Here is a 24520-nt window from a genome sequence, read left to right on the forward strand (position 1 = left end):
GGAAATTACAGGCCAGTTAGCTTAACTTCTGTCCCTGGAAAACTGGTAGAAAGTATGATTAAAGCTAGATTAACTAAGCACATAGAAGAACAAGCCTTGCTGAAGCAGAGCCAGCATGGCTTCTGCAAGGGAAAGTCCTGTCTCAGTAACCTATTAGAATTCTTTGAGAGTGTCAACAAGCATATAGATAGAGGTGATCCAGTGGACATAGTGTACTTAGACTTTCAAAAAGCGTTTGACAAGGTACCTCACCAAAGGCTTCTGAGGAAGCCTAGCAGTCATGGAATAAGAGGAGAGGTCCTCTTGTGGATAAGGAATTGGTTAGGAAGCAGAAAGCAGAGAGTAGGAATAAACGGACAGTTCTCCCAATGGAGGGCTGTAGAAAGTGGAGTCCCTCAAGGATCGGTATTGGGACCTGTACTTTTCAACTTCTTCATTAATGACCTAGAATTAGGACTGATCAGTGAAGTGGCCAAGTTTGCTGATGACACTAAATTGTTCAGGGTTGTTAAAACAAAAAGGGATTGGAAGAGCTCCAAAAAGACCTCTCCAAACTGAGTGAATGGGCGGAAAAATGGCAAATGCAATTCAATATAAACAAGTGTAAAATTATGCATATTGGAGCAAAAAATCTTAATTTCACATATACGCTCATGGGGTCTGAACTGGCGGTGACCGACCAGGAGAGAGACCTCGGGGTTGTGGTGGACAGCACGATGAAAATGTCGACCCAGTGTGCGGCAGCTGTGAAAAAGGCAAATTCCATGCTAGCGATAATTAGGAAACGTATTGAAAATAAAACAGCCGATATCATAATGCCGTTGTATAAATCTATGGTGCGGCCGCATTTGGAATACTGTGTACAGTTCTGGTCGCCTCATCTCAGAAAGGATATTATAGAGTTGGAAAAGGTTCAGAAGAGGGCAACTGGAATGATCAAGGGGATGGAGCGACTCCCTTACGAGGAAAGGTTGCAGCATTTGGGGCTTTTTAGTTTAGAGAAAAGGCGGGTCAGAGGAGACATGATAGAAGTGTATAAAATTATGCATGGCATTGAGAAAGTGGATAGCGAAAAGTTCTTCTCCCTCTCTCATAATACTAGAACTCGTGGACATTCAAAGAAGCTGAATGTTGGAAGATTCAGGACAGACAAAAGGAAGTACTTCTTTACTCAGCGCATAGTTAAACTATGGAATTTGCTCCCACAAGATGCAGTAATGGCCACCAGCTTGGATGGCTTTAAAAGAAGATTAGACAAATTCATGGAGGACAGGGCTATCAATGGCTACTAGCCATGATGGCTGTGCTCTGCCACCCTAGTCAGAGGCAGCATGCTTCTGAAAACCAGTTGCCGGAAGCCTCAGGAGGGGAGAGTGTTCTTGCACTCGGGTCCTGCTTGCGGGCTTCCCCCAGGCACCTGGTTGGCCACTGTGAGAACAGGATGCTGGACTAGATGGGCCACTGGCCTGATCCAGCAGGCTCTTCTTATGTTCTTATGTTCTTACTACCATCGGTTCATAGCCAACTACTCCAAGCAGACTGCACCGCTTACGGACTGCCTGAAGGGCTCAGGACCTTTCCATTGGACGGAAGCACCTCAAGAGGCGTTCAAGAGCCTGAAGCGGAGATTTGCTACCCAGCCCATTTTACAACATGCAGATCCCACGCTCCCTTTTGTGGTGGAGACTGATGCCTCAGACGTCGTGATCGGAGGAGTTCTTTTGCAACCATCACAGAGAGGAGGGGGATTGAAGCCTTGCGCGTATTTCTCAAGAAAGTTGACAGACTCGGAACAAAACTAAACCGTGTGGGAGAAAGAGCTGTTAGCCATCAGGGATGCCTTTGAAGCCTGGAGGCATCATCTGGAGGGGGCGCAGCATGAAATCGAGGTGCGCACGGACCATCGCAATCTAGAGAGTTTACACACTGCCTGCAAACTAAATCAACAGCAAGTGCGCTGGGCCCAGTTTTTCGCACGTTTTCATTTCAAAATCCACTACATCTCCCAGGCGCAGAATAAGAGGGCTGACGCCTTGTCTCGGAAGCCGGAATATATGGGGGACCCCACCCCATGACCACTACAGTTTATTATTCCTCCCGAGAAGGGTGTGGTTGGGACTTGCCAAGACTCCTGGGAGCATGAGGTGCGGGAGGCACAAAAACAGGACCCTTTTGCCCAGGGGCAGCGGGCTAGAGTGGCCGCACAGTGCGAGGCAGAACAGAAGGACCTCACATGGGAGACATACTGCACCATCAGGATGCCATCTACGTGCCCCCAGGAGAATTGAGAGCCAGAGTGCTACGTCAAAGCCATGATCTCCCCACGGCAGGTCACTTTGGGGTCTTTAAGACTATACAAGCTGCCACCAGGGAATTCTGGTGGCCCAAGGTGAGGAAGGACATAGAGCATTATGTCCGTTCCTGTCCCACCTGCATGAGAGCCAAACATGCCACTGGGAACCAGCAGGGCTGTTGGAGCCCCTTCCTACACCTTTGGGACCTTGGTGGATGATCACTATGGATTTTATTACAGATCTGCCCCCTTCTCAGGGAAAACCCACAGTTTTGGTGGTGGTTGATGCCTTCTCAAAAATGGCTCACTTCATTCCATGCACCGGGCTCCCGAACGCTCAAGACACAGCCAAGTAGTACATTCAACATGTGTACCGGTTGCACGGACTGCCAGACAGTCTGGTCTCCGACAGAGGAACACAATTTACTGCGCGTTTTTGGCAAGCTTTGTGGAAGTTACTACAAAGTGAATTAAGACTGTCGTCTGCTCATCATCCTCAAACAGATGGGCAGACTGAGAGAGTAAATGCGGTTTTGGAACAGTATTTACGCTGTTATGTGGGTTACCAGCAGGACAATTGGATGTCTTACTTGCCTTTAGCGGAATTTGCCTACAATAATGCCGTGCATTCGCACACGCAACAGACCCTGTTTTTTGCCAACTTTGGCTACCACCCCAGGGCGTTCCCCGCACCACAGGACACTCTCTCTGTTCCCGCCGCTGAGGATTTCATGCAAGAACTTCACGCTATGCAGCAGTTGCTCCAGGAGCAGTTGGAATGAACCAAAGCGAATCAACATCGTCAAAAGGGGCCCCTCATACAAGTGGAAGACAAGGTGTGGGTGTCTACACGTTATTTACCTATGCCTGGTCAGTGCCGCAAGTTGCAGGACCGGCGTGTAGGGCCCTTCGAGGTGGCGTGTAGGGCCCTTCGAGGTGGAGGCACAGATAAACCCAGTGGCTTACAGGCTCAAGCTACCTACTACTTTCAAAATGCATCCAGTTTTTCATCGTGCATTACTGACGAAAGATTCCCTTCCCGACCCGCACCGCCCGCGGGCCGAGCCAGTACCACCGGTGTTAGTTGAGGGGGAAGAGGAATACGAGGTAGAACAGATACTGGACTCGAGGAAGTGACGTGGGCGCCTCCAATATCTCATTTATTGGAAAGGATACGATCCATCAGAACGTTTGTGGGAAGCAGCGGAGGATGTGCACGCCCCAGCTTTGGTGAGAGACTTCCATGAGGCTTATCCCGCAAGACCCAGACCTCGGGGGTGGGAAGGGTTAAAGCATGGAGGGGGGGATGATGTTGAGCCCCAGCTCTCCCTCGAAGGGCAGGGAGGGGGAAGACATGAGTTGCAGGCGCCTCAACTGCCCGAAGGCGTGGAAGATCCAGCTGTTGTTGTGTCTACTCCAGACCTTGAGGAAGAGCGCGATTTAGTCACCCTGCCAATTCCCACGGATGGCCCAGCCCCCCTTGGGGACAACGCTCAGCCTTCAAGCACCCCCACGGAGTCGTTGGGGAGGATTCCGAAAGAGCAGTAACTCCTCCTTCACCAAGCCATGAATTAGCAGTAACTCCCCCTTTGACCCGCAGTAACTTAGAGATGCCTGACGCTTCCCAGCCCTCTACTTCCTTGTCTGTTGATAAGGACCCTGTTTCATCAGATGAGCCCGTGGAGGCTCGCCCCCCCCCTCACAGCGCTCCTGACGGCGGGAAAAGCGTACCGGGCAGAGAGCGGGGGTGCGAAGGAGAGATTGCGCTCCAAGACTTTCCCTATTTAAGTCTGCTGCGTTTGAGGGGGGGCATTGAGCCAACTTTCCTTTTACGTCGCAGAGTATGACTAGAGAATAGTTAGGGATTTCTAGTGAGTTATTGTAGGGTTTTCTATGAAGCGCACTTCTTTTGATGTTTCTGTTACTTTAATAAAACGAGATTTAATTGCACCCATGTCTCAGTTTCGTGGTTCCGACTCTGGATGGGACAATTCTCTCCCAATTCATTTGTTCACATTTCTGATTCTTTGTAAGTTTTAGTTCTGAAAGTCAAGAGAAGAGTGAAAATCTTGTCTCTGGGGTATAATACCAGTCTCCTTGAACACAGTAGTTATCCCCGTAACATGCTGAGGGGAACAAAGAACTATAAATATAAAAGCTGCCTTGCAGCTTTGCCTTCTCAGTATCATATAACATAAGCTTATTTAAGGCTGGCATAGAAAAGCCATGAGTATGGAATCACGGAAACTCTGCACGTTTGATCTGTTGTGGGCAAAATATCCCCATGGATGTTACATAAGAACATAAGAAGAGCCTGCTGGATCAGGCCAGTGGCCCATCTAGTCCAGCATCCTGTTCTCACAGTGGCCAAACAGGTGCCTGGGGAAAGCCCGCAAGCAGGACCCGAGTGCAAGAACACTCTCCCCTCCTGAGGCTTCTGGCAACTGGTTTTCAGAAGCATGCTGCCTCTGACTAGGGTGGCACAGCACAGCCATCATGGCTAGTAGCCATTGATAGCCCTGTCCTCCATGAATTTGTCTAATCTTCTTTTAAAGCCATCCAAGCTGGTGGCCATTACTGCATCTTGTGGGAGCAAATTCCATAGTTTAACTATGCGCTGAGTAAAGAAGTACTTCCTTTTGTCTGTCCTGAATCTTCCAACATTCAGCTTCTTTGAATGTCCACGAGTTCTAGTATTATGAGAGAGGGAGAAGAACTTTTCGCTATCCACTTTCTCAATGCCATGCATAATTTTATACACTTCTATCATGTCTCCTTTGACCCGCCTTTTCTCTAAACTAAAAAGCCCCAAATGCTGCAACGTTTCCTCGTAAGGGAGTCGCTCCATCCCCTTGATCATTCTGGTTGCCCTCTTCTGAACCTTTTCCAACTCTATAATATCCTTTTTGAGATGAGGCGACCAGAACTGTACACAGTATTCCAAATGCGGCCGCACCATAGATTTATACAACGGCATTATGATATCGGCTGTTTTATTTTCAATACCTTTCCTAATTATTGCTAGCATGGAATTTGCCTTTTTCACAGCTGCCGCACACTGGGTTGACATTTTCATCGTGCTGTCCACTACAACCCCAAGGTCTCTCTCCTGGTCGGTCACCGCCAGTTCAGACCCCATGAGCGTATATGTGAAATTCAGACTTTTTGCTCCAATATGCATAATTTTACACTTGTTTATATTGAATTGCATTTGCCATTTTTCCGCCCATTCACTCAGTTTGGAGAGGTCTTTTTGGAGCTCTTCACAATCCCTTTTTGTTTTAACAACCCTGAACAATTTAGTGTCGTCAGCAAACTTGGCCACTTCACTGCTCACTCCTAATTCTAGGTCATTAATGAACAAGTTGAAAAGTACAGGTCCCAATACCGATCCTTGAGGGACTCCACTTTCTACAGCCCTCCATTGGGAGAACTGTCCGTTTATTCCTACTCTCTGCTTTCTGCAGAGATGGACCCAATAAATACAAAATGCAAAGTAACTTGCAATGAAGAATCAATCTTTAAGAGATACACGATAAGCTTAATACTGTAAGCAAGAACTATTTTGTTCTTTTTTAAAAAAAACATTTTTTTAAAAAAAAGTTTGTATGTATATGTCTAAAAATAACATGTGGACGAATCTTTTTCATTTAAAGAAATATAGCATAAGGTTTCAACAACACCACAGATCCATATATGACAACAGGAATTCAGAGCAACGTAACTAGATTTATGTCCTCTTTTCCAACCACATGATTATATTGCTTTTATTAACAGTATATTTCAGTCTTTGCCTCCCTGTGGTTTTAGCACAGGTTTTAGCCAGGGGTGTGTATGTGTTGTTTGTGAGTGGTGGGGATTGGGATAAGATGGGGATGCACAGAGAGAGAGAGAGAATTAGTTCTACATGAATCAGGGTAATGCATTCCCAGCCCTTCTGAATTTATAGAATGATTTTCAAATGTGGACTCCAATTTTGCAGGTGCAAATTTACATAAGTAATTAACTGTAGACAAATTGAGGTTGCAGACATCCAAATAACTACCTTATTTGCAAGCACATTCAGGTAATTAAATTTCTAAGTGCACCAAATCGCATCTACAAAATAAGAGGCTAAGTTGGGGCCTCAGGAAAAAAACCCTGTGTTTTAAAGAGCTACAAATACTTAAATAGCACATGAAATGGGAGGATGCTTGTGTTCTGACAGTTTTTAAGAAAGTGGAACCACTTAAGTTAATTGTCTGTATTGCCTCATTTGAGCACCTGTTGAGTTTAATTGGCTAGCATCTGGTGCTAATTGTGGGGAAAGTGGAGGATTACTAATTGGTTGCCTTTTAGATTGTTTCATTTTCTTTTGTCTTTTCTTCAATCTTTTTATGTTCAGATTTTAAAGGAGTGCATGTCAGTGAGATTCAAGGCATAGAAGGAAACAGTGCTCTCCTACATCATGTGGCACCCAGCATATGTTAGAAACACATTTTCCATTTTGTGATCTCCGCTAGACTCCCTCTGAATGGCAATACTTCCACAGCACTGCACCCAGATGGAAATAAACGTTGGGGGAAATGTTCAAAAAGTAAGATATCATTTAATAATAGCTGGAAGAATGGTATTTTTGTGTGATGAAAAAATAATGAATATTCATACAGAATGGACTGCGGAACTGTTAACCGGTGACCAATTTGTGATGGATGGAGCACACACAACCAGTGAAATACTGGAGAAGACACTTCTGTGTTCAATAAACACAAATGTCTGGTTGGGGGAAGGCAAAAAGAATGAGAGAAGCAGCCTCAGTAGGTTAAAATGAAAATGTGGTACTCATTCATGAATTGAAGAAATACCCACTAGTGACAAAATGTTCCATCATCTACAGAGATCTGCGGAAGCAGAGTAGTAGTATGTGTACTTTTATAAACTGCGAAGCCATGTGTTATGAAGAGTGCAACTCAGATTATGCAGAAGCAAAACCAAAAGCAAAATATTGGAGACACTAGTGAAATGCACAAGCATTTACCCTAGTTTCTCTAAACACTTTTGCACATTAACATAACATTCATTCTTACAGGAATTTGGTGGGTTTTTTATTTAATTTTAATTACAAACTTCTAGCAAAAAAGTATGTCTGTTGGCTGGTAAACATTTGTTTGGGTAACAGCACTAGCAAGAAACCAAAGAAATCATGCAAAAATAATCCAAGAAACTATGCAAAATAATTTTATAGTATCCACCAATGTATGAAGAAAAATAATACTGATAGCAAAAGTTAAAAGCTCCTGTCTCTGCCCCAAAAGATGGCCAGTCACCCACCATTTTTTAATCACCCCTCTCCAATACTTTGCGTACAATAACAACTAGCAGGATTCTGTAATAATTCTGCCCAAATGCTCAATATTAACAACTCTCCCTCTGTCAAATGCTGTGAAAGCTTCTATGATAGCAAACACTATAGTTCTAATAACACTGAGCATTTCTATGCGAGACAATAAAACAACATCCCATTATTAAACATCAGGCCTACAAAGCTGATCTTGTTCTTTATTTTGCGAGAAGCTTTATAATGAAGACTTTGTTACAAATGGAATGGGAACAGAAATGTGTAAAGTCCGGAAATGTAATCAATAGTAAATAAAACCGTATTTACTTCAATTATTATTAACAATAATAAAATGAGTGGACCCATTATCATCAGTGAACCTGTGTAGCCACAAAAACCTTTAATATATTGGAGAAAAAAATGTATGTTTTGTAATATGCTGCTAATATTATTTGCTTAAATATAAATACAATTGCTTTGGAAAACAACCCTCCATGAACTCCACTTAAAATGACATCTGCTGGAAATGTTCCCAGTGGATAATGTCCTTGATTGTTTATTTACAACACACTGTGCCAGTTGCTGGTTTTTTAAAAATGTCATATCTAGTTATGTGGAATGATGACTTGTGCCTTCTAACTTTTTGGCATGGGTAGCAAGTCTCCTGAAGGGAAAGTTCAGTGCCACAAGCATCAACTCTTAGTTGCCTCATATGCCACTTGATAACAAGGGGTTAATTTTTTACATAGTAGAAGCCTCTACAAGATAAAGCATTTTCAATGCTACACATGTGGACATTGTGAAATTATGAAGGCTGTCAAGGCGGAAGTTTGAAGTCTGAACTGGTGTCCTTTTAAGTAGGGCTCAATGCTATAATTAATGCTACAGAGAGTGGTTCTTAGCATCTCTGAAAATTAGGTTTCCAAAGGACATTTTAATAAACATTGAAGATGCATAATACCGCACAAAAATATTTATGAAGCCCTCTCTCCCCAAACTCCTTAACAAAATATGTTTATACTGAAGTGGTTCCCAAAGTCCTTTACTATTATATCACAATCTGTTATGCTCCATATCAACTTCTACTGCTTTCTTTTAAAACTCTCTGTCCAAACCCACTGAATCTACACACATTACTTGAAGGATTAGACAGATTGTCCTGACATGAGCAGTTTTTAACTTGAGCAGGGTTGGCTTCATATGGGAAAAGTTTTGCTGTAAAACTGTAGACCTTTATGTTTATGCTTGCAGTTAACAAAATTATAGGTGGGTGGAATATGCAATACAACCTCTTGATCCAAATGCTGAAAGCTGAAACTAGAACTAAATTAAGAAAGGCCATGAAGAGTTGGCAGAATTTGGAGGGGGCAGAAGGAGAAGTGTAGTGTATGTGGTGGAAAGGTCAAAAGAACAATAGAGGTGTTGTGCTGGATGGTCAGCAGGAATTCAGAAATTAGGGTAAACATTAGGGCTCTATTCTATCTTCTAGGGAAACTTATTTTATTCAGATGCTTATAAAGGCAGGTGATGGAGGAATCATGCAGCTCAAGCAATACTGTAGGTGTACCATGATGTCATCAACTAATTTGTATGGTTCCAACATAAGGAAAAGGGGGCGGTCAAAAGGAATAGGGAAAAAAGCAGAAGTGAATGAGATCATACACAATTATGTAGGTTGAAGACAAGGCTCTGACAAAAAAAATCATTTGAACATTGATGAAGCCTTGTGCTAGACTGACTGGAAAAGGTCCAGGACTTGCTTCTACCTGAAGATTGGAGGATTGCCTTTTTCTGAAGGTGTACATTCAGTTGCAGTGAGCCATCTTGAATGGTAATTGTATCCTGTGTTGTGGTTGAAGTCTTGTGGTATCTGAATTATAACTGATGCCCTGGGACATCTATTTTAAAGTCTTGTGGCACTTGACTTATGATTGATGCCTTGTGACAACTGAATTGAATTATGATTGATACCTTGTGGCACTTTGAGTTTGTACCGGGAAATGGTACGGACGAAAGGACTGCTGGTAAGGCACATACCATCTTACAAATCATTCCTTGTTGATGAAGACAACAAGATCTTGCATTTTTCCTTCGGATCCACCAGCACATCCTTGAGTGCCTCTTCTCCAAGCAGCTTACTACCAACGTAAGGAACTGTAGCCAGATTGATTCTAGAAGCTTGATGCATCCCAAGTACTCAGCCACATAGAACACCTTACCACTATACCTTCCTGGACCTGGCCACAAATTTAGTTGTATCAAGAGCATCATCCCTTGAAATTTTAAGGAGTGTCTTACATCATCTCTCCTGACTCTCGTTCAGATCATCCAGCAATTTGTCTATCCAAATGAGGGATGCTCTAGCAAAAGCTGATGCTGCACAGGTAGAACATATTGACAAGACACAAGCTTCATGCACTCGATGTAAAGCAAAGTCTATTCTTCTGTTTGTAGTGTCTTTTGGTGTGTTTCTCCTTTTGGTAGGACTTTTGAAACAAGTGTAGCTATAGGGGAATCCACAGATGGAGTATGAAGGTGATCCATGAAGTCAGGTTCTAACAAGTAATACTTCTTTGCTAAAACCATTAGTCTTTTTGACTGTAGTGGTACTTCCCATTCAGCCTGGGTGACTTTCCTAAAAGGAGCTGGCATTAGTGGTTGGTTTCTTAAGGACGGCTGCACCCTTAAAGGTTGAAGGCAAAGGTTCTCTTACTTTATCACTGAGCTCTAGTGTTGCTAATGTTTTGCAGAGGAGTGGGATCCAATTATCATCTTTTAAAAGCCTGTGGGACACTTGCTCTTCCACCTCAACACCATCACCCTATTCACCTTTCTCAATCTCTGCCATCAAAAAGGGATCTAGAGGCTCTAAAAGTTTATCATTAGTAGATGACTGAACCGGGTCTGTTAACCTCTTACACTTAGCAACACATTCCCTTGGAACAGCATGAGGATCAGGAGAATTTACAGCCTCATCTTCTGAATTATATATGTGATAAGGGCTAGGGCTATTAATTTCCGTTTTGGTTGCTTAGACTTCTGGGAATGAAAATGCGGAGCCCTCTTAACTGACCTGGATGTAGTAGCCTGAGTGACAGCAGGCTGATTAACAACGCCGGACTGAGAAGTGATAGACTGAATAGTAGCAACCTGTATGCCAACTGAAGGCTGAATGGCACTACCTGTTGGCACAGGAGCCACATTACTTTCCACTGGGACAACTGACAACCCCCCAGTTGTTTTGAAATGTCACCCAGTAAAGCGTACCTTAGTTATTGTAGCATTGACCCAGTAAACATTAAAGGCTGCTGAGCCTGCAGAAGTGCCTGTGTAGTCTGATGCAAATCAGACCTACCAGCCACATTAGAGGCAAGAGTACTGACTGCTGTCTTCCTCCCAGAAACTGTCTCACTGTCCTGCTTATTTCCCAGGGGTAGCTGAAACCCAGTAAACTCATCACTAGACGAAGAAAAAGTTGCCAAACTGGGCCCATGTACTTGCACTTGAGGTGCACTTTCTTCCTCAGAAAGAAGTACCTATCAAAATCATGGGAGGGAGATGCTTGCAATAACTGACCAGAGCACTGTGACAGAGGTTCCCCCATATAGTGTTTTCCTAGACTCCAACAATGCTGATTGCCCTTTATTTACAGGCTTAACTGGCGTGGTAGGCATGAGAATGGCTATTTCAGCGCTCAAAGGGGGCGATTCCAGTGAACAAGAACCTTCAGGGATGCTAATGGTAGTTCCTGCCAATACCACTGTGTCAGGCCCAGGATGTGACTCAGGAACTAGACCAGCGGTTGTGGTTAATTCGTGTTTTATTAGGGTAATGTCCAAACAAAGACTGCGTTTTCTCATGAAGCAATACAGGGATACAGGTCCTGCGGCATTGGGAGAAAGTTGACAGAGCAAGGGACTTCTTCCCGCCTGTTCTTTAAGAAGGGGCCAAACGGGCGCGCAATCTTTCGCTCCTCCTTAACTGCCCCTCAGGTACTGCCCGCCTTCCCCCCTTCTCTCCTGTCTTTTCAGCTGTCTGCGTGTGCACGGGGAGGGGGGAAGCATCACCCCCTCCTCTTCTGAAGTTTCCGATTCCAGGATGGGGGATAGGGGAGGGGCTGATGGTAAACTGCCTCCCCGCTTTTCGGCTGTGAGCAGCCCTCCCTCTTCCCCCTCTTGCTCTGAGCCTGAAAGAGGGGGAGGCGTGAGAATGTCCAGGGAGGGCTCAGGCTCCCCGTTGCTAAGCGACCTTATCACTGGCAGTTCCTCTGTTTCGTCTTCGCTCCAAAGGGGAGAAGTTCCTCCCCCTTCCCTCTGCCATCCATCCGAATACTCTTCTCCCAACTCTCCGGGATCCAGCTCCCCGGGATTGGGACCCCAGCTCTGCCTTCTGACACACTGTGTTCATCATGCCCACCATTTTGCTAGCCACTCCACCAACACTCATAGTAGTGAGTGAACTCTGAGTAGGGCTGTGCAATTCCAGCAACACCTGGCATTGCATGGCACAGTGGGCTTTTTGAGTTTTTTTCCATGGCTTGACAATGCCTTTTCAGAGTTTAGGACAGTAAGGTGTAATAGACTTCATCCCAGATAGGTTTAAAAGTACTTATTATTGCTGGTATTGCTATGTAGTTTGCTTATTTTTTAGTATTTCAAAAGAGCAAAAAAGGATCCCCCCCCCCCAGTATAAAGCAGTGAGTCTCTACAAGAGTTTAGTAACAGAGAAAGGGGAGATAAGACGTCTGGGAAGACAGGCAAATGTTCAGAGAGACTCGTAAACATCTGTCAACATTGATAACATTTTAAGCAGCTGCCAGAACATCACTTAACATCATTTAAGGTGTTCTGCTTTTTGGTGGGTCTGAGAGAAACGTAGTAACCAGAACCACGAGAGAGGCACACCTAGTTAGGTTAACTAGTTACGCCCACTAGTTGTTGACAAAAGATTTAGCTAGTCACACTTGCTGTCTCTGGCAGATGGCATGGAGAGACAGCACAGAGAGAAGGCAGCTGACAAAGCCATGGGAAAACATCCCCTCCCTGATAAGAAAGTATATAAAAAGTCACTAAGGAACTAAGACAAATAGTGGTAACGAGAGAGGAAGTTCTAAGCTTAATGGATAATATAAAAACTGACAAATCACCGGGCCCGGATGGCATCCACCCGAGAGTTCTCAAAGAACTCAAAGGTGAAATTGCTGATCTGCTAACTAAAATATGTAACTTGTCCCTCGGGTCCTCCTCCGTGCCTGAGGACTGGAAAGTGGCAAATGTAACACCAATCTTCAAAAAGGGATCCAGAGGGGATCCCGGAAATTACAGGCCAGTTAGCTTAACTTTTGTCCCTGGAAAACTGGTAGAAAGTATTATTAAAGCTAGATTAACCAAGCACATAGAAGAACAAGCCTTGCTGAAGCAGAGCCAGCATGGCTTCTGCAAGGGAAAGTCCTGTCTCAGTAACCTATTAGAATTCTTTGAGAGTGTCAACAAGCATATAGATAGAGGTGATCCAGTGGACATAGTGTACTTAGACTTTCAAAAAGCGTTTGACAAGGTACCTCACCAAAGGCTTCTGAGGAAGCTTAGCAGTCATGGAATAAGAGGAGAGGTCCTCTTGTGGATAAGGAATTGGTTAAGAAGCAGAAAGCAGAGAGTAGGAATAAACGGACAGTTCTCCCAATGGAGGGCTATAGAAAGTGGAGTTCCTCAAGGATTGGTATTGGGACCTGTACTTTTCAACTTGTTCATTAATGACCTAGAATTAGGAGTGAGCAGTGAAGTGGCCAAGTTTGCTGACGACACTAAATTGTTCAGGGTTGTTAAAACAAAAAGGGATTGCGAAGAGCTCCAAAAAGACCTCTCCAAACTGAGTGAATGGGCGGAAAAATGGCAAATGCAATTCAATATAAACAAGTGTAAAATTATGCATATTGGAGCAAAAAATCTTAATTTCACATATACGCTCATGGGGTCTGAACTGGCGGTGACCGACCAGGAGAGAGACCTCGGGGATATAGTGGACAGCACGATGAAAATGTCGACCCAGTGTGCGGCAGCTGTGAAAAAGGCAAATTCCATGCTAGCGATAATTAGGAAAGGTATTGAAAATAAAACAGCCGATATCATAATGCCGTTGTATAAATCTATGGTGCGGCCGCATTTGGAATACTGTGTACAGTTCTGGTCGCCTCATCTCAAAAAGGATATTATAGAGTTGGAAAAGGTTCAGAAGAGGGCAACCAGAATGATCAAGGGGATGGAGCGACTCCCTTACGAGGAAAGGTTGCAGCATTTGGGGCTTTTTAGTTTAGAGAAAAGGCGGGTCAGAGGAGACATGATAGAAGTGTATAAAATTATGCATGGCATTGAGAAAGTGGATAGCGAAAAGTTCTTCTCCCTCTCTCATAATACTAGAACTCGTGGACATTCAAAGAAGCTGAATGTTGGAAGATTCAGGACAGACAAAAGGAAGTACTTCTTTACTCAGCGCATAGTTAAACTATGGAATTTGCTCCCACAAGACGCAGTAATGGCCACCAGCTTGGATGGCTTTAAAAGAAGATTAGACAAATTCATGGAGGACAGGGCTATCAATGGCTACTAGCCATGATGGCTGTGCTGTGCCACCCTAGTCAGAGGCAGCATGCTTCTGAAAACCAGTTGCCGGAAGCCTCAGGAGAAGAGAGTGTTCTTGCACTCGGGTCCTGCTTGCGGGCTTCCCCCAGGCATCTGGTTGGCCACTGTGAGAACAGGATGCTGGACGAGAAGGGCCACTGGCCTGATCCAGCAGGCTCTTCTTATGTTCTTATGTTCTTATGTTCACTGTAGGTGTAGTACTCATCTCTGGCTAGAGGTGGGTCGAAGAATGCAGGAGTGATATGCCATCTATGTCATTTGATGGGTGAGATGTATTTCCATGCACTTTATAACTTTAGTTCTGTAACAAGACTTTAAGTTTAACTCAATCTTTTCATCTATTGTAACATAAGTAAGTAAGTACCTTCAAGGTCTTATACTGTGATGTTATACAGCAACCTCTTTCTTGCTGATTTGTATTCTTATCTTCTATTTCTGCTGTGATGGCTAAGGCCACTTAGAATGCATTTCAATAGTTGTAGGGTGCAAGATATGAATAAATAGCATATACTAGAAGAATATTCTGCTGTCTGAAGTCAGACTTCCAAATAGAAAATTTCTGGTACCTCCCAAAACCCAAGAATCCTTGGATGGGGTCTCTGTCTTTTAATCCACCTACTTTTGATGATTGCTGCTAGAAACCTGTGATCTTAGGTGAACTAACTTTCAACATATAAGGACTCTGAGTAGATATGGATGAAGGGAGAAAGCAAGAATCCTTGACCCTGTGTGTTCATAGGAAAGAAGGCTGGCCTTGCCAGTATCAAAGGCCTTGCTACAGTATCTGCCTCCAATCTGAGCCCAAAGCAAACAGGGAAGGGAAGGGAAATTCTCACAGAATTGAGAATTTGTTTTGTGATGAAAACAAAAGTTGTGTGTATTTTTTTTTTACATGCACACAAACAGAACAGGCACTTGTACAGAGAAAGGTTGAAGTACGATCACAAAAAATAAGGCTAGTAGATACTTAAGGAGAAACTATTAATAAACTAGAAAAAGTCTGAGGACAAAAAGTTAAACCAGCAAGTCATACAAACATTGGACAAAGACCACACACAAAAAAAGCTTTCACGCCTGAGGTGGAGAAGGCAGAAAGAGGGTTCACAAACACACGTCTGGTTTGGGCCAAGACAGGAAATAGGCTGAGGAGGGGGCATGGCCAACAAAGACCAATTTGCATTTCCTGCCTCCAGGCACAAGAGGGCAGCATAACCTACCATGATGTGTTCACCACCTCTGGAGAAAGGCATGTAAGAAAGCACTTGCCTTCCATTCCACCCTGTATTTGTCACCTGCAGCATTGTTTCCATTCAGCTACAGTTTATGTTCCACCAATAACTACAGTAATTTGTCTCGTTGTCTGTTGTGGCAAAATTACATAATTTACATGCATAATAAAAATGGGGGAAACGGTAATCAATTACTTATTGTTTGTGGACTGAAAACAAAAACAGTCAATACTGATCATATTCGAAGGATTGATTTCTGTTCCAGACATGGGATGAACAAGTGAGCATCAGCAATTTCCACTCCCATTTCTGTTTTTCTTGGAATTCTCCAACATCTCTAGATGTAGGTACAATTTGGACTCATGGCAAATAGTGATACAGCTATCATCTGAAGCTAGTAAGAAAAAACAGTTTCACATATAAAAAGCAAAGTAAGGCACATGTTGGTTTTTTTTTTTTTTTTAAAACTTACTGTTATCCACTGGATGTCAAGCAATTCATTAGCAGTGATTCTGTGGGCAGGGTCTACTTTCAGAAGCAGCTGCAATACATGTTTGGCTATAAAGAGAGAGTCATAAACCTCATTTCTGTTAGCTGTTAACAAACACATCTCCCAGTTGTCTCTGAGTGCTTTAATCCAGCAGAGTATTTTACCTCTAATGCTGTGAAGCTAATTCACAGCAACAGTTTTGTGAATTTTCCTTAACATCAATTTTTACATTTATGAGAAAACACATTACTTAATGGTAATAAAAAGGTCAAAATATTGCAAGAAATTGCTGAATTTCATGCTGGGGCTGCTGTTGTTTGTTTTTGTCATACAGTTGCCTTCTTACCAGCCTCACTAACTGAATCCCAGATTGCTTGCTTGAAGTGAAGATCTCCTTTCTTAATAACTTCAAAAAGTTTCTCTTCAGAGCCTGCCATAAAAGGTGGATCACCACATAATCTGTTTTGAGGAAAGGGGAAAAAAGAAATAATATATATAATATATATACTGTATATGACAGAAGCTCCATGAGGATTTGAAGTCTAGGGACCAGAGGCAAGATGTTCTCCAGAGAAAATATTGTTTCTCAACAATAAATAAAAGAAAAAGTGAATAGGTGCTCCTGCGCAAGAGTGGGAGCACTATGTTGTAGGATTTTTTTTAAAAGGAGGGAATAGTAAAGATGTGGTGCATGAGCAGGCTGGAGACTCTCCATATTGAGAAAATTTCTCATTGTGCTGCTGCCACTTCTTGATTGAAATGAGCGGTATTCATAAAAATAGCTAAGTATTGGCCACGGGCAGAAGAGCAGAGAGGGAAAGAATCCTATTGGTTCAAAAATAACAACACGAGGGGAAGACCGTTTTTGGAGCGACTGCAACAAATCTCCCTCAGGAAAGTTCCAGAATAGATTGTGGAACAACTATCAGAACAAATCCTCAAAACAAAAGAGGTGCACAAATTCTCCCAACTCTTGCTTAAAGCTGAAATAATGGGTTTCAGAGAATGCTCCCTGAAGATTTCAAAGAAATTTGGGGAAAGACTGCCTCCTGTTAGGAACAGAAGGGAACTATCCATTATGGTGTGGTAGATTGTATTTGAATTTTAGTTAAACTAGATGCTAAACCACTGTTTTGAAGTTGGCTTGTGTAGAAGCTGACCAGAGTTTGTTTTAAACTATGACTCTTCCAACCTGATTAGAGGAAAGTGAAAATAAAAGATAGCAACATCCTCCTCTGTCATGGGCCCCATGGGGGACTCCTCGCAGAGTGATCAGGAGGACTAGGAGGAAGAAGAATGGGTTTCTGGTGAGGGGCCCAGTGGACTACAGAGGAAGGGAGCTGAAACAGGGGAAGGCTTTAGCAGTTTAGACAGTGACAGCTCCCACCCCAATTCCAGTTACAATGGAAGAAGCACTGCCTGACAATGAACCTGCCTCTCAGTCCTGCCTCATTGCCTGACCCACCACCCGCAATTCCTCCTGAGGAGGAGGAATCACAGGCTTAACCAGAGGCGGTGTCAGAAGAAGATCTGGATGAAGTGCCACTGCCACCATCATCAAGGGCACACTGGGAGATCCACAGGCATTCAGATAGCACCAGTTTTTCAACCTTGTCACAGTAGTGCTCAGTTGCTCACGCAGTCCTGTTCAGAGAAACTTTTCTCGTGGAAAAAGAAAGCCCACCCCGAGCCTACTTAAAGGGTCTCAAGAGGCATGTCTAATTGCTGCGACAACCTCTTAACTTGAGTAGTCATGCTTAATTATGCTTGTGTACAGATGCAGAGTGCTGCATAATCTGTAAACTGATCTATGAAATGATCTAAACTGAGATTTCACGTTAAACATAACGGAGAAAAACACACCAGTGAGTCTGAGTCACAGTTAGTCCAAGCTAGCCAGCACATTTTCCTGGATGTGCAGGAGCAGGAGAGGAGAGGGGAGTGTGCATGAACCTTTTGCTTTAGTTAGGCTCCTTCCTACTAATCTCTCTCCTGACTGGGCTTCAACAATTAATATAAGCATTCTCACAGCTAGACCTTAGAATACCTGTCTAATGGCCTGGCTCCTAACAATTATGAAAAAGAAACTATACCAGATTATCTGTAAAATCTGTATCATCATTAGTTTATGACTTGCACACATTACAAGTAAATGTAATTTGATAAAAAAAGTGAACTGACTGCAAACAAGTGCACAGAAGCATGCCATCAGATTCACCAAATACATTAATTACTATGGAGGTTTTTATTATTATTTTAACTTTTCTCTCAAAGCACAGCCATAGATTTAGAAAATGCTGTTATCTATGTTTGATAGATGCCTGTCACTTTAAATCAAAATGCAGAATCATTACTGTAAGGTTTACTTAACTCTGTTTTTAATGAAAGTATTTTAGCAATTTATTTTCAAATTGCTTCCTGTTAACATACATTTCAAAAAGGTTTCTGTTCTCAAGTATCTTATGTGTTTGATTGATTTTTTAAAACCCAGAATATCCTCACAAAGCAGCAGACACAATATATAAACTAACAGGAGCAGCTGGTGGGGAGGTGGCTGCCACAAATCTGACCTACCAGCAGCAGCGTCATTATCATGTACTAGCATGGTGAAGGTGCAGGGCCAGGCAGCAGTGATGGCAGGACAGTTTGGATACACTAGCAGAGCCATTTTGACATTCCCACTGATGTGCCCAAAGTAACCTGGCCTTGCTGCTCCCCTGCAATGCCCCCTCACCATCCCAGTGCATGGCAGTGACAATGCTGCTGGAGGCCAGGTCTACAACAGCGTCCCTCCCCACAAGCTGCTCCTGTAAACCAAACAACACACAACAACAATATAAAAATAACACAATTCACACTTTCAAAGAACCAATAACCTTAAAATACCCAGCATATAAAAAAAATAATCAGACCAATACAGTATTATTCTCTTTTTCTCAACTGAAATTTAAATTCACACCTTGGAAATACGGTTGTACTGTGCTAAATATTGGTCCCATATCAAGTTTTAGGTTTAAAAAATCACTGTTTAAGGGAATGGGGGCAGAAATATTTCCTGAAAGTATTTTTCACCTTATTTGATCCTGTTTGGGACCACTTTTTCCCTGACTGCTGTTGCTGCAGGACCACTGTTCCTCCCACTTACTGTGTCTTTCCCCTTCCTAGATAAATCACATGGGTAATCCCAACCAAATAGAGATCATGTGTTATTATTTTGATTTCTTGCCACCTATTTAGCATAATATGATGATGTTACAGTGCTACTTAGCCAATCAGATTTGGCCACATGATTATGTCACTGAGGAATATAAAATCAATTAAGAATGTGAGAGCAGTACTTCCAGAAGAAGTCACATAGATGATCACTGCCATTCAAGGATCATACAGTGTATGGATATTTGGCCAAACAACTTTGGCTACGTGCCTGTATCACTTGAGAGCAAACAAAGCCAAGTGAGAGAGAGGATAAAGGAAAATAAAACATTTTCATGGGCATTAAAAAAAAATCAATGAAAGAGGGGAGCATTATTTCAACACTGCCAAAAATGTTTCTGAAAAACTGAGCACATTTTTACTTCAGCCCTATTTAGAAGCATAGCTGCTTTTTAGGATGCAGTGATTAAAATATAGGCCACAGAAAGTGCTAGTTTGGGCCTGTACAACTTGTGGTCTATACTAAGCTAAGCCAAACATAGACCACAAGGAGCTCAGTAAAAATATAATTGCTTGTTATTTTAGCAATCTATGTTAAAATAGAAATGGAATACAAATCATAGCTACATTCCATTATAATACACCATAGTGGCATTATTCTATTATACAAATACATCATGAAAAAATGAAGAAAATCTTAAGACTTGCATTTCTTAGGGAGCTCAAGATCAAGCCTATTCTAACAGATATAGACTTATTAAAATAACGTATGCCATCTGCACTTTGGCCATTGCTTTGGCTGCTAGCAGGTTAATGTAAAATCATTAATAGCTACTAGCAACATCATCTAGCAATGGCAACTTTCAACATTCACTTAGAAAAAATGGTTCAAAAGTCTATCTAACAATGTGGGATGGTACACTTATGCAAATTGTATGAAAATTAAATAAATATATATCTCTTGAATATATTTTCCAAATATAACAATAAAAACGGTGTGAACTGTATTCTATTAATACATAGACAGTATGTTTGGGGTTTTTTTTACTGTCAACTGGGTGAGGTGCAATATAATGTTACATTATTATAATACTACTGTGATTATAAAATGCTAATTTAAAATATTTATATGTTAATTAAAGTATAATGTCAGGGATCCTGAGCTGTGACTACAATCAGCACAGTTCACTGCTCTGTGTTTTTACAAGGCCTCTGAATTGTGCAGAATGCAGAAACCGCATGGAATTCTTGTTGGCCAGTCAAGTCATTCAGTTACCCCAGCCCAATTTATAATACATTCAACTGTGCTATACTGTGCAAATGTGACTTCTTCAGTGGCAACATTAACACTGTAAAGTATGGTCATAAAACTGGTCCTGCCTCAGCATTAAAAAGTTTGTAGAACACAGCATGTGCCACAATATTTTTTTTTAAAGAAATAAAACTGTTCAGTCTCTATTATAGTATGCAGAAAAACTACACTGAATGAATTTGAGGAACAATGGATGATTCATCCCCTACTGCATTAGCTTAGGAGGACATTTGTTCTGACAACGCATGTTGTTCCTCTGTTTGCACTTGTCCAGAGCAGAGATGGCCATCTGTTTCTGCCAGCTAACCCCTTATCACAGCCCAATGCAGCTAGGAGGAGCTGGGTCACGTAGGAAGGAGAGGGAAGCATTCCCATTCTCTCCTCATGTTCAACCCAAAAGAGCACTCTTAGCCAAGAACAGTCCATGGGTAGATGAGAGTGCATTCTACTAGGCACGCTGCTACTTTGTAAGGTACAGTCTCTCCTTTTCCACCAAAATAGACTCAAACAAATCAACGGGCGGGGGGGGGAGAGAGAAGTGTCTCATACTAGGTCCTTTTTTCCACATCAAAGGGTTGTATACAATGCTGTGTAAGTGGTGTTCCATCCATGCGATGGGACTCCCCCTTCCTCTCCTCTCCCCGCACACCCCCAAAATCTATTCCAGAAGATCCCCCAACCCTCTGCAGCATATTTTGAGGGTGTCTAGGCGCTGCAGAGAAAAGCACAGAAGGGTAAAGTTCTATTGTGCAAGCAGAATGGTAGCACTGAATACTACTATCACAATTTAACCTTTTGTTTGCTTAACTGAAAGGTATAATTAATTTAATTTAAAACATTGGTTCAAATCCCAAACCTGAGTTTTTTGTTTTTTAATGATTTTGAAAATTTTACATTCAAGTTGCAGACTGGGTCTGGATACGCAAGAAAAATAGAAAGGCAGAGCAATCCTAACTATATGAAAATGGAGGAATTTACATCGGCTTAAACCAGCTAAAGTTACCCCTATTCCAAAGTCCATTCAGCAGCAAGGGTATGCCAGCCCAAGCCTGGGAGAGGGGAAACAAGCATTTAAAAGACAGCTCGACTTGCATATTTTCACAAAACCTTATTTTCCATCAAGAAAATGTTGTCGAATATTCTGACCTTTCGCACCAGTTAGGCATGAACATTCAAAAGCTGTGATCCTGAGAACACTTACTTGAAAGAGTGTCTAAGTTGAGGTGTAATTGTACTGAAAAGATTAATCATTCCTGTTAAGAAGTCAAGAAAGACAATCTACGAAACGAACAACTCCAGCTAGAATGCAGACAAACCAATAACCCTCCATTTTTTAAAAAAAATTAAATGCAAAGTTACCTTCTTTAAAAGGGATATTTTCATTTTATATAAATATTACAAGCTACTTACAGCATATACATAATGACACCTATGCTCCACACATCACACTGTTGGCTATAGTCATGTGCACTGATAACTTCAGGGGCTGCCAACCAAGCAGAAAAAAATATTATTAATAATACAAAAATTACTTTTAAAATGCTTAAAACAAAGCATGTGCTGATGAGAAATACTTTATTCCTCCCTGAAGCAAAAAGAAAAGCAGCAGATGTTGAGATTAATAATGTACAGCCCTTAACAATTCATGCTGATGTGTCCTCACTTTGATTATTTAGGAATGATGACATTGTGACTAACTAATTGCATTATCGGTTTTCTTTCTAGCTGTAAACTGTGAAAATATTGCTTATAAAATACTGATAGCAAATGCTTGGTGACACCACAGAAACACATTTCCATTTGGAAAACAAGTGTAGTACGTAAGGTTACATGCTAGATTTAAAGACAGAATATTCATTAAGACCAAATCCTAATAAGAGTAACATCAATTTGAAATATAAACATGCCTTCAGAAATCAAAAATGGTGTCAAACAATCTCACTTGTTTCAGATATTTATACATGAATATAAAATCTACTCACTAATCACTCGCCTGGCTTGGACAATCACATATCAGCTTATTAAGCTGAGATATGCTCAAGCTTTCCCTGCATATGCATCCCTTCCACTGCTCTCTTTGTGTGAGCCACAATTAGTCCAGGAAGTCTCTAATTAACCAGTTTCCCATTTCTCCAAACCAAGAAATTACAGTTACCAGATTTAGAACAAGCCAGAGTCTTAAACCACAGTTTCAGGATGGTTTAACAGTGTGCGTCTTCCAATGCTGGCAACTAGTGTCCCAGTTTAGACAAAATGAAAAACTATGTCTAATTAGACTTCCCAGTTTGATTGCTGCACAAGGTGAACAGAGGAGCAAAGGGTCTGTGTATACAGACAGAAGGCTTGGAAATTCCTCAGTTTAGTAAGCTGAAATATGAGCATCTAAATGCAACCTCTATTCTTTGATAACACATTTGAGATAACTGCTTAGGGGTTAAGTTAGCAGGGCCTAATCTACTGTTTTGTGGTACTGAAGGTCAGAAGTCTGTACAAGACTTTTGATTCCCATTTGTTCTGTTTGTCTACAAAGGGCATTTCATCCCAGGGAGAAAGGCAAGGTAAATGCTCATGATTCAGTACTTCATCCTACTCGACACTGGAGCAAGTTAACATGAATTATCTTAGCTTAACATGTGTTACATGATCAACTGCCTTGCCGTCAACACTTTTCTTCAGTATGTGTCAGAGCTAGCAGAAATCATCCTTTTAGTACATTCAATTCTTGTTTGAAATTATTAAGCAACTGCTAAGATATCACAAAGTCTAATTTTGAAACGATTTTATAATATCACAGCTCTTGCCCAGTACTTGGTAAACCACCATCAGCTATCAAATCAATACTGGCTTTAAACCATGGGTCATAGCGAGGCAGGAAACCTGATGTAAAGTATGAAATATAGGTCAATAATATAGCTTAAAATACAGAAAAGCCAATTCTGAAGAGGGTTGTCATTGACAATACTAATTTTTAGATCAGAAAGTCACCATAACAAGAAGCTGCATTCAGCTTCACAATATTTTTACCTTTCTAGCCAATGAATACATAGTCATTTATACGTAACAATTGGGGTCTTGTAACTAAGGGCTCGATCACATGGAGGGGTTAATGCAGATCTGGTGCTTTTTGCAGATTCTTTTAATTTGGACCATTTGTATGACATTTTTGCCAAAGCAAGTGCATTCAGCTGCTATTGCCTTTAAATCCGGATTACATCAATGCGATAAAAATCCGAAATTGGTTTGAAAATCTGCACCCACTTCAGTGCCCACCCGCTGTGTGGTTGCTTTCTCCACTGTTTTTGGCTGCACGGGTTGTTCGCCATTTTAGATCCTCCCTTTCTCCACCCCCTACACTGTTTATGGACATCATTTTGTTTCCTGCCGCTGACGAACAAACTTCCGGTCGCTCTAGCCTTCCTTTCCCCCACTCCCCCCCAACAAGTTCCCTCCTTCAGTCCTTTAAACCAGCAATGCACTCCGTTTACTTGCTATTTTTACTTTTCTCTCAACATATATTTTTGGATGTTATGTTTAGACGTATGCTGCCGTCCTTGTTCTGCTTCTCGGTGGCCCTGGGAGGGTGGTGGCGGCGGCGGCGGCAGCAGAAGAGGAGCCCCCACTTGGCCCTCGTATCTCGTATGCTCTAGCCTTCCTTTCCCCCACATCCCGCCCCCAGCAAGTTCCCTCCCTTGGTCCTTTAAACCAGCTATGCACTCTGTTTACTCACTATTTTATTTTAGGAGCTGGGCAGGGGCAGCAAGGGAAGAAAAGGGGTGCTGCGCTGCCACTCTCCCCTGCGCCTCTCTCTGCTGGGGGGAGGAGAAGGAGGAGGAGCTGCTTCGCTCCGTGTCAGTTTGTGGGGAAGAGACCAGGCGGGTATTAAGGGCCGATGCTCGGGGCATGGGTGGGCGAGCAGCCCCTCATCCCCTCCCCTTCCTTTCAAGGGGGTGGTGGTGGGGGCAAGCAGTCCTGCTGGCCGACAAAGGCTGCCCTCCCTACAGCCAGCGTGAAAGCTGCCCGCGATCGAGGAGGAGGGAAGAGATGCAGCCCTGAGAGCAGGACTTGCTACGGGATGCGCCAGGGTGGCC

At 42.5% G+C, this 24520-nt stretch overlaps 1 protein-coding gene across 28 annotated transcripts in view; it reads right to left on the reverse strand.

The window, feature by feature from the left end:
* The window catches only part of STK33 (serine/threonine kinase 33), a 161304-nt gene that overhangs the window by 19465 nt on the left and 117319 nt on the right, over positions 1-24520 (reverse strand). For all 28 annotated transcript variants that reach the window (XM_061610347.1, XM_061610342.1, XM_061610328.1 and 25 more), the window contains 3 exons: positions 21843-21918; positions 16314-16426; positions 15950-16035 (listed from right to left, as the gene is read on the reverse strand). In XM_061610347.1, coding sequence (XP_061466331.1) covers positions 15950-16035; positions 16314-16426; positions 21843-21918 — 275 coding nt within the window. The remainder of the gene's footprint in view (positions 1-15949; positions 16036-16313; positions 16427-21842; positions 21919-24520) is intronic.

This window comes from Rhineura floridana, chromosome 2, assembly GCF_030035675.1.
Source record: "Rhineura floridana isolate rRhiFlo1 chromosome 2, rRhiFlo1.hap2, whole genome shotgun sequence".
Classification (NCBI taxonomy): Eukaryota; Metazoa; Chordata; class Lepidosauria; order Squamata; family Rhineuridae; genus Rhineura; species Rhineura floridana.